General features: G+C 38.0%; 1 protein-coding gene across 2 annotated transcripts in view; it reads left to right on the top strand.

The window, feature by feature from the left end:
• LOC124305078 (uncharacterized) overlaps positions 1-16,779 on the top strand; it is an 80,748-nt gene that overhangs the window by 53,776 nt on the left and 10,193 nt on the right. Inside the window, exons 2-10 of one of the 2 annotated variants that reach the window (XM_046764091.1) lie at positions 1,541-1,747; positions 2,909-2,971; positions 3,339-3,398; positions 3,467-3,661; positions 3,730-3,771; positions 4,226-4,417; positions 4,536-4,630; positions 15,077-15,352; positions 16,098-16,678. In XM_046764091.1, coding sequence (XP_046620047.1) covers positions 1,541-1,747; positions 2,909-2,971; positions 3,339-3,398; positions 3,467-3,661; positions 3,730-3,771; positions 4,226-4,417; positions 4,536-4,630; positions 15,077-15,352; positions 16,098-16,678 — 1,711 coding nt within the window. The remainder of the gene's footprint in view (positions 1-1,540; positions 1,748-2,908; positions 2,972-3,338; positions 3,399-3,466; positions 3,662-3,729; positions 3,772-4,225; positions 4,418-4,535; positions 4,631-15,076; positions 15,353-16,097; positions 16,679-16,779) is intronic. The other variant, XM_046764092.1, reaches the window with a different exon arrangement.

The raw sequence follows: 16,779 nt of genomic DNA, 5'->3' as shown, positions 1-16,779 counted from the left end.
TCTGGACAATAGCCATTGTTCACAATACCATTGAAATTTGCAAATTATGCCGATTTGAAATTCTATGTGACGATGTTGTTTGACAAACATTGCACGAGTAAACATCCCGTCAAATAGATATTAAATGATCGAAGTATCGAATATTTACTAACGCACGGTAGCGAACAGAATACAGATTGTGACTTTACTGGTTTCGAGCAACAATATGCTAATAAAACTCCGCGTACATGCCAAAAATGTTTTCGCACGACAACCCGCAGATGATGAATTGAAGTCACAGAATAATCTTGTATACTTGAAGAGCCAAAGAGCCGTGTTGCGTGTCCCATAACGATAACTTCGAGGGCTCTCTAACCCAGCGACAAGTGGAAATCACGCCTGAAAGAATAGGATAAGGTATCCAAGCGTTGTTCGGCCGACGCTGGGTCAGCGCTGGCCCATGTATTGGGTACCAGTACTAGCAAAAAGACCCCGGACCGGCCAAGACCCGATGTACAACCTCTGTTTGCTAGCGCTCATCCAACAGTGGTTCAGGTTTTTACCGCCAGTACTAGCAAGAAGACCAACACTGGCCCAAACTCGGTATATAACCTCTGTGTCGGTATCCGATGCTGAGCTCGCGCTGTTCAATATTTTCAGCACCAGTACTTGTAAAACCACCATCACTGGCTGAGTTTCGATAGCGAAATACCGTAATTCAAAGCCGTGCTAATAGAGCTGCCAAATAGAGAGTTAAGAATAGTTCTCTTTTCATGAGTTTCCCGACTTTGACTTCTGTCCACACTTCACAGTGACTACAGTTGTGTAGCCCCTACCCTGTGATTGGATGGATACATAACCTCTGTTGCATTTCGGGCTGGTTTTCGCTTTTTCATTCTAATTCGGTAGTAATATTAAATTTAAGCGATGTTTGCCACTGCTTGTTCATAATGCCTTATACAATAAATATGCGGACTGTTCTCTAAAATTCGTCAACTGTTGGAAATCTTAATATTTAGGCCACAAGTTCTCAAGCTAAAAAAGAATTCAGATTTAACCTCCCATGACCGCAAATTATTTTTATGTATTCCTGTCATATAATTGATGTGTTAGTAAACGAAAGGTGAAGCGAAATGAATCCATTGAATAATATATCTTGGTTAATAATACTGGTGAAGTGATGGTTAGCGGCACTGGCATAGTCATGGCCAGCAATACTGGCTGGTTAGTGGTAGGATATTGGCCCAGTGCTTATTAAGAATACTCATCTAAATCTAGACGCCAAGCATAGGACCTACCTTATCATGCCAGCTGATAACCAGCAATAATCCAGCACTGGGACTGAAAGCTGGGCCGCAGTTTAAAACATTACCAGCATTTTTTTTTTTTTTTTAATATACCTTTCCATTGATCGCATTGATGAAATACCTCAAACACCGTGTATTGAGATGACATGACTTCAGGGTTTAGGGGCGAAAAATTGATTAATCTGGCACTGGTTGTTCTGTGAAATTCACTCGAATTTTGAGTTTCGGCTGCAATATCTCCTTTTTGTTTTTAGGGTGTAGATACGAAGGCCGCAGATATCAGGAGGGCGCTATCGTTTCCACTTCAGAACCGTGTCTGCAGTGTCGCTGCGTCGAGGCCTCGCTGAGATGTCGTCTTCGTGTCTGCCCGCGAACCCCAAATCCTACACCGGCCGAGTGCCGCCTCCAGATTTCTCCGGTCCAAGAATGCTGCTCGGAGATCGTCTGCGGTGAATCGAGACGTCAGTATTTCCACGTCCTTTTGTCACACGTCATAATGGACTTATAGGTATCACCGCTTCCCCAGGCAGTTTGCCAGCCCAAAATTGGCAACGGCCATAACCTCTAGAGAATGGAATCTGCATTCAATTGCTGTTATTAAATTGCGCAGTATTCCGGAAAGTTTGAAATTTACCTAATCAAATGGTAATCAGTACGCATCACATTACGTAGTACATACGTTGTGTAAGATTTTTGTTCAGTTGCCTCAAGTATAATGTAAATATATGCATATTGATCATACATTAGAGTTGGAAAAATTAGGAATTTTATGAAGAATGTGGAATTGAAGCTGTTATACTACATTTTGTACATTCGCGATTTCTCTCTCTAACTACTTTGTATTATCATTTGTCAGCGGGTGTCTTGATCAGTATTGGGGTACGCCTGGTATCTACTCACCTCAAGGCTGTGTTCAATAGCTACGTCCTCAACGAATACATAGCCATCCTGTCGATGATATTGCTTGCCATCCAATTTTTCAAACTTTTCGGTAGTACAACATATTATGGTATCGAAACAACATATCTATAATCTCAAAGCCACCGAAAAGTTTGGAAATTTATGATAGAAGAGTCAATCCTTGTGGCAATCCTGGTAGTGATTGAAAACTGCTCGACTGTTCGAAAAAAGCTTCTATTTTTCCTGAACTGATCATAGTTGCGATATTTCACTTGAAACCCAAAAAATATTTTTTGTATTCATCAAAAGTTTCGAACTTGAGTACGGGCTTGAAGAAATTCAGTTTTCATTTCCGTAATTTTTGGAGTACGTCTACTGCAGACGATCTGATTTTTTCTACATAAATTATTTTATGAAGGTTAACGTTTTACTCTTTCAATTATGTTTGAATACTGACAAAAATTTTGCACAAAAGTGTGTGGAAGCAACAAACTTTGCTTAGATCTTTTGTGCAACAATGGTAAGTCTGTAGCAGAAAATATCTTTGATTTGATTCTTTATGAACTTTAATCGAACTGTTATCATTGTATAAAAATTCCGAAGGAAAATAAGATTTTGGATTCAGACATTAATTCCAACCGTTCTTGCATTCAAATCACTAGTAGTGACATACCCAATCAATGTGTTACAGAATAATTTGAACTGTTTTAAGCCTTTTTCAGATGACAATGAAAATTCTCTAAGACGCATAGATATCGAACCAGATAACGTCACAGAAGAAGATGGTATGATTGTTAATAATATTGTTATACAGCACTTGACATTGCCTACAACTACAGTATGTAGATACACTCAAATTCGATTAATACTTGTTAGGGATTGTTTGGAAATAATGCCTTCATGAAATATCTTTGAGAATGCTAGGCATTTCAGTCTTCGTTATCAGAAATCAATAATAAAGCATTGCAGCTTTATGACTTGAAAATTTTGGAATTGTTTTTATAGCATGAGATACTCTCGCTCAAGAAAAAGATAGTTTCTTCACAATTAACGGATGACTTAATGATTTGTGAGTCAAATCATGCTTTCAAAATCACTAAAATAAAATTCTATTATCACGAAATTCTCCGACAACATTCTTGTTCTCCAAAGAAATTTCGGCATGTGAACATTTTCACAACAGTTTCCAAATATCGAACATGCTATTCAATCGTACGTATGATTGCTACTCATAATATGGATTTTCTTTTGCCTGTGAAATTGACATTTTGCATGTTCAGGATGCCTCTTTGAAGGAGTTCGATACGGTGCTGGTTCCGCAATGATGGCGACTAGACGTTGCGAGTATTGCTACTGTATACTAGGCGCACGGCGTTGTGTCAGTCCAAAATGCCTCTTGCCATTACCAGGGTGCACTCCCCTCTATGCCCCACACTCTTGCTGTCCAGTCGCCTATAACTGCACTCACAATCAGGGTAAGACAAGGAGCAGTTTCGACTGGTAACTATACTCAACTGTCGATACTATATGGTTCGTGTTCTAGATGAAGAGACTTCGACAACGATGCAATCGCTGTCTTTGAATGGTGAGTGGTACCATGTGGAGTTCTGGATTAAGCATACCGAGAAAAATTTTAATTTCTGGTTACACTTTACAATTCTATATACCAGAAAATTTAATATGTGTTACTATTCTTTTCGCATATCGTCACTTCTGCTATATTCGATGTTGGTGAAACAATGAAGTGATGCTCAGGCCTTGTCCTGAAAAATGCAATAAACTTAGCAAATGGATTGATAATTGCAACTGTCATAAAATTAAAAGTGTACTTCTGAAACATTTTCTTGTAATTGCAACAGTGTTTAAAAGTTATTGTAAAGATACTAATTGGAGCATAATTTCCTGGCAACTGTAACGATATGAAATTCTTCTCAGTGAGGTCTGATTAATTAGCGTCCCATGGCTGAGGAAAATGTACCTCAGTAGCCTCGAGGGCTGCATGATCTTGTGCTTTTACTGAGGTTATTATACTCTATCAGGTTGTCGCGTGGGAAATCGAGTCTACAACGAAGGCGAGATGGTGAAGGATATTGCATGGAAGGCACCCTGCGACAACTGCTTCTGTGCCATGGGAGCCGTGCGTTGTGTGCCACTGGCTTGCGCTCCGCCGCTCCAGGGCTGTAGCCCAATTGTTAGAGAAGGTCAATGTTGTCCGTCGACCTACAATTGCAGTAAGTACCGTGAGACACATGTACAGACAGGTGGATAGCGTGTGTTGCGAAACGTGACCGGGATGCGACGCGAAGGCGGAATTCGTTGATTCAAACCCTGACTTTTGTAATGCCACAGGTGGAAGTATTGAGGTGAAGGCTACTCAGAACTACGCCTCGTACGCATTTGTCAGCAAAGATTACGCCAATTTTCGAAAGGAAACGCACTTTCATGTGAGTTCTTTCTGCAGCTAAGTCTGTGACTACCTTGGGGATTATACATACCTTGGCAGTCCCAGGAAACTAAAGATCCAAGTACGCAGATGCCAAGATTTTCATTTACTCAGGCAAGCTGGTTAACTGTGCCCGGTTAAACCTCGAGGTGAACTGTCAATACGTGCAAGCATTTCCAGGTTATGTTGACTTAAGGGGAGACTTCGTAAAATATTAAAAATCGTCACTAAAAGTCGTATAAAAAATCCTTTTACAAATTATTATATTATAGTGGTATATGCTTTGAAACGAAGCTTCGACCTCCTGTAATGAAAGTGCATGTGCAAGGAATTTTTTTTGCAGCGATGGGCAGAATATTTTTCGAAAGGTTTCTTGCGCCAACATTTTCATCACAAGAGGTTGAATCTTTTTTAAAATGCATATCATACCATAACCTGTAAATTGGTAGTCGAATTTTTTTATATTGTACCTACTTCTTTTAATCGTACAGGAATGAAAAAAACCGTTCTTTGTCGAAAATTTCACTGAAGTTTCACCTTGAATGTAGACCCACCATATTTTGACTACCTCAAATTGTCAATGCAACATAGCATTGAGATGCCCGCAAATTGTGCTAGCTAGGTGTCTGCCCGCAACTGAGATGGTCAACCTAACCAGCAAACGTAACCTTGGCGTCAATCAATTGAATTGATGAATAAAATCACATGATTCGGCATATGCGCATTTCGGTATTCAGTTTTCTGATACTATCACGGTATAATTTTAATTCACTACATTGAGTAAATGACATTACTAATGCAGGTGAAATGATTATTCTCACCCTTGAGGAAATTTACGTGTCAACCGACACGGAGACTCAGATTCAGCCGTCCTCCGATATCTTGGTTTTTCATGCACTTTACCCGGTATTCCAGTATTGTATCCAATGGAAAAATTACTAACTGCTGTGACAAAAATTCTTGAGGAGTATTCAACACAATTTGATTTTCGTATTTTTTTTTTTTCGTCCTGCTGGGCTTACATTTTCTTGCCACAGATCATTCAAGCAGGTATTGACCGCAAATCTAGTTGAAAAATTATCCAATTGAAGAATTTCGATTCAATTACTTGGAAGCTACAAAAGAATTAGTGAAGTTGAATTTGAAAATAGCAGAGTTGAGAGAGTTAATAACCGCTATGAAGTGATCACATGCGTTCTTCTGCTTCACCAACACTCGAAGCACATCTTTCGTGCAATTTTAATGAAATTTAACTCATCTTGTCCATAAATGAATTTGTTCGAATCGTTTGAAGTAAAAAATATTGATGTAAATGACGATATCTGCTTGCGTGTCTACTACAAATATACAATAATAATTGCTCGATTAAAAACAGATATCCAATTATTTATCAAAAATTTACTCATGACCACATTAAGTCCGATTAGTTGATGAAATCATTTGATTGAAACAACCAAATTTTGGCTTTAGCGAACAGAAAAATGAGAATAAGTCGGTAAAACACGCTACTCTCTCTGAAGTAGTTGAAAAGCTTCGTTTTAAATATATTTTTTGTCTTTAAAAAATGTAGATTTAGTTACATTAAACCTGATCAATTTCAGCCGCAAATTATACATGGTTGTTTTACAAATTGTTCATACACTTATTTCATAATGAGTACGGGCAATGCTTCTTTCTTAACGATATTAATTATGAGGTATTTAAAAAAACATACTTTACAATCTTTGCACTGAAATAGTAGATTATGTAACAAGAGAATAATCGACTTTTATTCCTGTATTGCATATAGGACCTTACTTCCGACTCAACTCTGTCCACATTATCGACTTGAAAAGTGAGACTCAATATTATTTACAATATTGTGTGTCGAACTCAGAACAGAGATGATTCATGAAAAAATAAATAGTAAGAAATTTATACAAGTAGCATACGGATGTAGGTTGTATTTCAAATAAACAGATAAAACCATTTTTTGTATAAATAATTATAATTTTTTCAATCGTGTGTGTAATAATTTTATTACTCTCAAAACTATAATATTATTGTCAGCTTATAATAATACAGAAAGAAATAGTTCAACGCTAAAAAAAAAAGAAAAACAGAAAAACGGGAATCATATGCTACTTTCATTCCGTTTTTCACGTCAAAAAAGTGGACTTTTCAGTTGAGACGGGAGTAAACTAATTTTGCGTACTTGAAAAAAAAAATTCATATCGAGGAAGTAACCATGCCTGGTGTCAGGTCTGCATGGTGAAAAAAAGTTTTTCTTAAGTCACTTGAAGTTAATTGAGGTCTCGTGAAGTGATAGAGTCCTTTGAAGTCACGTAAAGAGTTACTTGAAGTACCTTGACATCACGTGTAGTCACGTGAAATGACGTGAAGCCGCTTGAAATCATGTGAAGTCAATTGAAATCACGCGAAGACACGTAAAGTTATGTAAGCTTACCTGATATTGTGTGGAGTTTTCCGAAATCTTGGTGAATTCGTGTATGCGCCCAAATTCAGGAGTGGAACTTATACCCACTCGTCTAACATAATGTATACTAAAGTATCCAGCCCGCACGTGCTTCCATCCTCACTTTTGTTGGTTTCTTCATTTCATTTTCTTGGTCTACTTTCGTTATCTGAAGACATTAGAAAATTTTGTCCAATCTTCTTTCGATAATAGTTTAAAAAGTATTGAAGGCTCAAAGTCTACTCTTATGTCGAAGTCTGATTTTCTACATACGAATTACATGCTATGAGCTTCATCTTTTGATTATCAATCTCCGCTAGCTCTTTTTCCGTGGAAATAAGCTCGCGCTTCGTAATCAACGGTGCACCTACTAATTCCATTCCAACAAGTGTGTACATCCCGTGAAGAATTTCCTGATATACATATATGACTATATCTGAATATTTTTCGTACTTGAGAAACACAGATGTATACTTTACACAATAATATCTCGCGATACAATAAACTCAAAACTTCAACTTAGTACAATACATTACATACATCTACTATACACGTATAACTCAAACGTAGAAATACATAACAGTATTTTTTGGTAATTTCTATACATAGTAAACTAAAAATGTTACACTAGCTTCGAGAAAGGATATCATGGATAAGACTCCAAACAACTCATTAAAATTTTTTTTCTGTAAAACTGCATCTGGAAGATGGACTGGATTTTTGAAACTTGGAATTATAGAGAGTGGAAAATTTTTATTCATTTCAATTATTGAAATTCTTGATTACTAAATTACAGTTTCTTTTCATCACGGATGACTTTATTAGACTTTATTATATTCTGGATATGTCCATATCAGGTCATATCAAGCCATAACAGAAAATTATGTATAAACATATACGACCGTATCTGGCCAGATATGGCCATATCCATTTGCATATAATTTTTGAAAAAACCGGATATAATCGTATGTGTGCATGCATGATGCTAGATATGACCAAATATGGTCGTATGTGTACATGTATGATGTCGGATACGACTGGATATGGGCCTATGTGTGCATGTATGCTACTAGATACGACCGGATATGATCGTGTGTGTACATGTTTGATGTCAGATACGACTGGATATGTGCGTATGTGTACATGCATGATGCTAGATATGACCAAATATGGTCGTATGTGTACATGTATGATGTCGGATACGACTGGATATGGGCCTATGTGTGCATGTATGCTACTAGATACGACCGGATATGATCGTGTGTGTACATGTTTGATGTCAGATACGACTGGATATGTGCGTATGTGTACATGCATGATGCTAGATATGACCAAATATGGTCGTATGTGTACATGTATGATGTCGGATACGACTGGATATGGGCCTATATGTACATGTATGCTACTAGATACGACCGGATATGATCGTGTGTGTACATGTTTGATGTCAGATACGACTGGATATGTGCGTATGTGTACATGTATGCTACTAGATATGCCCGGATACGATCATATCTGTACATGTATGGCACCAGATACGACCACACATGGTCGTATGTGTACATATATGACGCCGGATACGACTGAACATGGTTGTATGAATACATGTATGCTACTAGATGCGACCAGATATGATTCTGTGTGTACATGTATGCTACTAGATATGGCCGAATATGATGGCATGTGTACATGTATGATGCTAGACACGACCATATATGGTCGTATATGATTCCAAATACGCTCACACCTGATTCGAATACGATCGTGCGTAATTGAGATACGAACGTATCTGGTTCATATACGATGGTATCTGATTAATTTTTCCCAGGCATTTTCACCGTTGCTTGTATATTGAAGCGCAAATCGTCTGTAATTTTCTGATCTCTGTTCGATGGGTACTGAACAATGCAAACGGTAAACAAATCAAGAGACACGAAAGTGTCTCGCGCCAAGTATATTGTAAGAAAAAATTCACGCGTGAGACGCAGTCTCTCCACCGTGACAATAAACCTTTGACCTAAACGGCGAAAATATTGTCACATACCTGTATTTCTCTCCTTTTACGATCAGCCGCGACATTTGACAATTTTATTGAGAATATCGTTTTGAAGAGCTTTCATTTAAGCTCTATATCAATGCAATCGGTAAACGAAGAGCCGAACTATACCAGTTCTAATATTTCCGGTCGGGCTGTCAGCAGTTAGTCTCAGAGCAAATCAAAATCAATCTAAAAATGCAAGAGACCAATCGCATGCGCCCGAAAACAGCGACCGGCTGCAACCACCACTCGTCATTCAAAATTATCCATAATCCAATGCTAGACACACAGACGCATCGTCCATATTGTTCACACGCAATCCAAATTTTTCTTTGTACAAATAGTGTTTGTGCGAAATTATGACCGACATTTATTTGCAAAAAGAAACCTCTATTAACTTGCCGAAAGTTGATGTAAGTATGGTGGTAGAGGTTTTCGGTAAACCGAGAATTTCGCCTGCAGGTAAGTTTTAAGAATTAAGGCCGGCAGGTAAGTCATGTTTTACATCATTGATATATGTTAGTACATCATGTTGGTGTAAATGTATGAGAATTGGTCTATAAATCGTGGCTTCTCTTTCATATAATATGTATAATTCATCAGGATTTTCTAAATTTATTCTATGTCAAGTTTTCGGAAGTGCATTGTAACTCAAGTATGAACATCAATCGCAGTGTGCTTTATTTATTGTGTTTTGTATATTTTTCTTTATATACAAGAGAGTCTACGGAAATTATTTATTTATAACATCAATCAGCATCTATATTTTTCACGGACATAACACGATAGATATAACTTCTGTTTACTTAGATTTGCTGGGAAAAGTTATGGGGATGCAGGTACATCGAGATCCAGATGAGATCATCGCTTGAGCTCAACCTGCACTGCGGAAGCTACAATCAGTCCAAAGCACAAAGTGCGTAGCAAATTGCATATCGTAACATCGTTGGCGGACAAAGGGCAAGAGTCAATAAAAACTGTAGATTGTCGCAAGTGTGCGGTGACAACTGGTATGTACTAAGCACTTTGGCATAAAATATGTTGCATTAGCATGTTTAGTATCTTGTTTGACAGGCGGATGCAAGCATGCTATTGCCTCGCTCATGAGGGTTCATCGAAAAAGCGTATATCTGGCACCAACAGAAGTCAACTGATACTGGCAAAAGGCGAAAGACAAGGGTTGGAATACACAGAAAACTGGGCTTTCATTGACCAACGCAATTTCTAAACAATCCGTCAACTGCGTGAATGAACGGAATGCACGGAAAGAATATCTGAACCAATGCTGAAATGTTTGTAAATGTAAGAAATAAATCAGTAAACATCATTTACATCGATTTTTTCATCTTCAATAATATTGCGGCGTAAAAATGCACCGAGTATTGCTTCGCGTTCTCGAACAATGATGCCTTCACTTTTAGGGTTATGAAGTCTAAGCTGTTAAAATAATCGGGATAATGAATAAGAAAGCATTTGAACGTGCTCTAAAACGTACGGGTGAAAAACTTATGATGAATATTTTATACGAAAGAAGTGTTGCCTGACGGGCAATCGTCAGAAAAATGATTCTACTAATGAGTCCAACAACAACATCAACAACATAACTGTCTAGTCACAGTGCTAAAAAAAGTTTTGGACACTGATTCAATTTTTATGACATGGAGAATGAAAAAGATGTTCGGGTGTTTCATAGTCATAAGATCATAACGAAATAATAATCTACAAAATAGTCATAATTATTGGACTAGTTCGAATTGGTTTCATAAACTGCGGAACACTAGATGAGGTTGACGCAGAGCTAGTAGTTTTGCGAAGCCTAAATTTATGCTCATGCAATCGGGTGAACTTGGTTTGACAATCTTTAACGCCTTCAAGCCAACAATTCTCCGCATTTCGAAGTTATCAGTGTCTACAAAAAGTAGTAATATTCCCAGAAAAAGCACTTCTGGTGTAAAAACCTTTCGCCAAATAAATACATTAAATGTGTTTATTACCCAAAAAAATACCTTCTTTGATGAAAAGTGTGTGCATTCAATCACGTTATGCAGAAAACTTATTTCACGCGAACACTATACACAAGTAAATATCGTCATCCTTTATCAAAAAAGCTTCAAATCACATACTATTGCCAAGTACATGTCTGTTAATTTACAATCAAAGTATGATTGAACCTGATATAACCTTCCATGCAACATATACCTAAGCAATGTACACTCTCTGTGCTTTACACGCCTAACTATAAGTATGCTACCGAACATTGCTGCCACTGCATGATTGCAAGCGAAGGGTTGGCAACTGGTAATGGAATTGAAAATCCAGAAACACAATTGAATTATTACGCATAAGTATAAGAGAGCGAGCGATTGCGCCGAATCACACGTGTTTAGACATCGGATACGCATATACGTAACTGTGATTCTCTTGTAACGAGGAGTGGTGAAGACCATCACCAGATTCACACACGTGCGATTCCCGAGCTTTCCAGGAAATCGTGGGAAAACGCTCCTGCATCGAATATTTTGGAATCCTATTTCCCTACCCGCCTTTGCATTCTCTTACAATTAGGCAGGATACTGTACTTAAGATTAAAACATTATCATGAATTATACGCATAGAAGTAACTATTTAACCCTTTTCATAGATAATTTTTGTTATAGCAATTCGGAGCTCTCAGCTACTTTGACTGTGAGATTGACAAATCAGTCAAGGAATCATATTACTTCTAGCTTGTCAGTCTTGATTTCTTATGTTGCAGTATCATTCAAAGTAAAAAGGTACGATTATTTTCAAATTTTTCGCCATCCTCGAATGGAAATGTTTTTTCAATTTTTACAGTCTCTGGGTTCAAGCTTGTAAGGGGCCGTCCATTAATCACGTGATCTTTTTTTAAGCATTTTTCAACCCTCCCTTCCCCTTGGTGATACGTGGCGAGGTTTAAGACTACCCCCCCACCCCCCACCCAACATCACGTGTATTTTTAGTATCTAAAAAAAATTTTTAATTTTTCAGAATATCTTAGAATATTATCCTAAGTACAGATATAAAATATAATCTTATCTTATTCTGATATTAAGGACCATGATAAGAATGTCTAGATAGAAAGGTTAATAATGAAAAAATAAATACACGTGATATCTTATCACACCCCCCCCCCCTGTGACATTTCGTGATTTTCGGCAACCTCCCCCCCCCCCTCCCTTTCAAGCCTCACGTGATTAATGGACGGCCCCTAATCTTTACATCGTACCGTAGAAACACATTTATAATGACAAAAGTCAATAAATCCTAAAGAGATAGTTATTTCTTTGTTCGCAACTTGTACTTTGCAGTTGGTTGGAAATGATAATATAATTCTCTATTTGGAGAATACGCATTCTATAAATGAAAACTGGCAAAAAACTGTATTCAACTCTACAACTTACAATCACTCCGAAAAATTTTTTTGCACATACATATTGTGTTCTATCAACTCCATTGAGGTGGAGCGTTTCGCGGTGATAACTTTGGCGTATTCAGCTGGCATAACACCATGAAAATTTTGGGTTCCCAGGACAGACATCGCCTTCTCAAATCGTTCGAACAATGATTTCCTTGCGCCGATATATGTAGTTACATCAATTCCCATATCTCCGGTTCATTCAGAATCACCACTTCGACACGGTCTTAAAATTCGGATATTCAGTTTCAGAATATTTAATTCTGATTTGGAAAAATCAAAGGTGTGAAAAAAGTGCGTTATCAATTATTGAATAAAAAAAAAAAAATTTCCCCGCACAGTAATATTCATTAATGCCTTACCCTTTCGTCTAACTTGTTTTCCTCCCGAATAAAACGCGAGTTCGATTCTATACGAATTATGTGACAATGACTGGCGATGCAGCCGACGTGAGAGATTGGAAGTCATTGTCGTATAATTCGTATAGAATCGAACTCATATTTTGTTCAGGCTGCAAACAAGGTAGCCGGAAGCCCAACATTGCAGCATTGTTGAACATCACCGTACATCGGAATGATCGTGCAAAGGGAAAACTATTGCCATGTGAGTTCCTATGATGCGCCGTAAAGATTGCAACCTAGTAATTAGGGACTATATGAAGATCAAAAAAAAAAGGAGAAAAATATAATGTTAGATTTTGTAATTAATGATGAGCAATATGCACTTGAAAATGCTCATCAGCGAAATGATATCCGCGTTTCTAGGCGTAATTGGTTGATTAAACAATCCCGTGTTTTAATGAAACAAAAATAACGAACAGTTTTATCATACGTCGGCAACATTAAGAACAATTAACATAAGTCGAGTGATAAGAAATAAAGATAGAAGAATAATAAAGTAATAGACAGAAAAGAATAAGAAAAGGAAAGTGATAACCTTATTTCTGCAAAAATCACCTAATCTATTAGTACCAAGAAAATACTAATTATGTGATGGTATAGAAAATTTATTGATTGACTTGATTATGAAAATTGAGGTTCCACTAAGATAAAGATATATATCTGACAATGATATTTGAGAGAAAATACGAAAAGCGCGAGTATTCAAAGAATAAGTATTTGGTCAGACATACGAGCGACTCAGCTGGTGAAACTTTAATAGACTTTTTCCTGGTTTGTTTCGCCGGAGCGAGTTAACGCGTGGGAATAAGAATTTTTAAAGTTCCGTGCGCTTCTTTATATTCACACAATGGCTTTCCCTTCTCTATTAGTAAGCTATTTTTTGATTGCAAATTTTTACAGTTCTTTGTACTGTTGTTGTTATGTCTAATGGCTCAAGTTCCTTTGTATTGGCGATTTTCCAATACGTTCCTGCTGCATTGTCCTTATTCTAGTTAACCTACATGATCGAGTTTGCTTCACCTACTGACACCCAGGGAGTTTCTAAGCATATTCCCCGTGTCGGTTTATCACTGCATCGTTGTTGATAGACCGATATTCATTTGTTAAATGCGTCTACGTGTCATTTAGCCAAATCTTTTATACTAGAACCGTGATAATACTTCTGAAATTTGGCGTGAAGATGCACCTTATAATTAGCATGATCTGTTCAAATCCCTAGTTTGTCGGGAATTGTGATCACCGGCGCTATGCCCATTTCGACGCGCTATTAGATACATTAATTTCCACACAGCCTTGCATCATTTGGCGTTAAATGTGAGTAATTAACTTATGGTTTAATGGAATAATTAATATTCGTCAGGAAAGGTCATTATAAATTCTTTATTGCAAATTTTTCGAAATTTCGGATAGGCCTAGCCAACCATCATCAGGGTAGAATGACTATCCTAAGCGCTTAAGATGTTTGTTGTACGGCAATCGATGAGGAAGTCAAGTTACGATCAATGACCTTCCCCCACGAACTTCTTCCTCAAAGTATCCGAATACTACATTTATATTAATATTGATAGTTCTGATGTATTTCTAGAATCTCAAGCACAATCGTGACACTTTGAGATAGCATGATTTCGCAGAAAAACCTACATAAGATAAGTGTAGCAGTTATTGACAAGATTAGACCCAATTATTGACCTTTTTATTTTACACAATTATAAATTGTCGGCATAAATTGTGAATTTCTCGATGATTAAAACTAATTGCTTGAAGATTTGACGCTACAAATTTATTCTTTGGTAATTCTAGAACTAAGGATCACACAGATACAACCAAAAAAGTTCAATAATTACAACGGGATTAATGACTGGTACTTACCTTATGTACAGAAAATAAAACTCGAACTAACAGTCGAATGAATTACCGCGAAAGAAAATCTTGTGTACAGATAACTCCTCGATATTTTATGTCGCGTGCATAATTATAACGACGAATGTCTGTTAAATTTGACGGAGAGTACCACGTGGTGAATTGCAGGAAGATCCGAGAGATCGTGAAAAAGATGAGACAGGCAGAAACAAGTTGAAATAGGTACGCGAGAGAGATTATAAACGGGAGTATTTCAGCCTGTCGATAATCAGATGAGTCCCATACTGTCAAACGCAATTGTGGAGGGCCGAGGTCACAGGATAATCGAGGGGGACTCTTACACAACTGATCCCAAGGACGTGGAGGCCGAGGATTCTACGTCGTCTGCCTACACGAACGGCGAAGCCTCCACGACGTCAACCTTCGAGACGGACAGCATGGGGAACGAGATATTTCCTGACACGACTGGGGAGCCGGTAATACCCACGACGTTGCAGATGTCGAACACTTTTTCGAGTCCTTTTTCCGGTGAGGCAAGTGTGACCACTTTCGACTAATGATGTGTCGGACGAACAACCGAACAGAAAAATCAATCTAAAGTAGTATTCACAGAATCAAGGTTCGTGAAGGAAAATTGGAAAGTTCGTTAGGTCGAATTGCGTTAATAAAAATTCTTCCTTGATATATGAGAATAAGTATAGAAAATGGCAAAAGTGGTAAAATTCATTTGGGGAAAGTTCAAGGTCGATAGTTTCAAAAAGGTAATACGTGCTTTCAATTACCAAAATCGTAATATTCATCTGATTTTGATACATCGTGACTCATTTCGTGTCTCAACAGATTTTTTCATACCAAACCTGAAATGAATTTTTAATAACGAACCACTATATTTTTTGATACAGCATAATTTTGTAATATATGAGAATGAGTAGCTAAGAATGGAGTTTGACTTCAGGAAATAACAGAAGCAACAAGTGGTTGACATTCGATTTATGAAAAGACAGAAAAAACTACAACACAGTAACGCAACTCGAACAGAATTAAACAATTAAACAAACTTACCTGAATCCGAATAGATGATAATTATAGTAATGTGAGCTAATTGACTACAGTTAAAAATTTTTGACTTTTGTTTTACAATTTTTCTTATTCACACTTTTGCTTAGACTGAATACTGGGTTGTTTAGAACCAGCGCGTAACTTTTTCTATGTCGAGACAGGGTCCGAGCGTTAACTTATGCAAAATAACGCGGACCAATTATCCCCATCTTTATGTAGGCGATCACCAGCTCCGAGGTCTCAACCTTATCAAAAGAGTCAACCACCGTGCCGGAGACATCGACGCACGAGCTCAAGGCTCCAGTCAGCACCGTATCAACGCCGGAAGAAACCACTTCAGCCGAAAGTTGGAGCACCACCGAGGAGATGAGCACATCTGCGGGAGCAGAGGGTGATCCCTCGGAGCAGGGGGTTGACGAAGAGCTGGACTCGACGGAAGCGATGATTCGAAGTACTGCAATGGCATCCAATTCGTCGGGACCGACGGAGGAGCCGATCCTTGGAACACGGGAGCGCCACAGGGAAGCCGAAACGATGAAGGAGAAGGTGATTACCTCGACGCAGGAAGAATCGGTCACAACTTCTCCCACGACGATCCTGATGCCCGACGATATTTTCATGATGAACGTCACGCTGAAAAGCAATGTTTCCGTCGGCCAAGCTGAGGGGGTGACCATCACTCCGGTCCGATCAATAGCTCCTGACGTTCAAGCCATTTTGAATATAACTCAGAGGGAGAAGGTAGATGACTACGATTATTACAACGAACCAACGCTGCCTCCGTCCCTTCCGAACGTCAGGTGAATCAATGGAGAACGTCAATTGTCTGGATGGTCCCCAACGTTTTGTTTAATTAAATTTTTGACTCTCTCGCGAACCGTCGCGAACATTTAACGACAAG

The sequence above is a fragment of the Neodiprion virginianus genome, chromosome 5 (assembly GCF_021901495.1).
Source record: "Neodiprion virginianus isolate iyNeoVirg1 chromosome 5, iyNeoVirg1.1, whole genome shotgun sequence".
NCBI classification, from domain to species: Eukaryota; Metazoa; Arthropoda; class Insecta; order Hymenoptera; family Diprionidae; genus Neodiprion; species Neodiprion virginianus.
The sequence above is the reverse complement of the archived record's forward strand: the minus strand, read 5'-3'. Positions and strand labels throughout refer to the sequence as shown.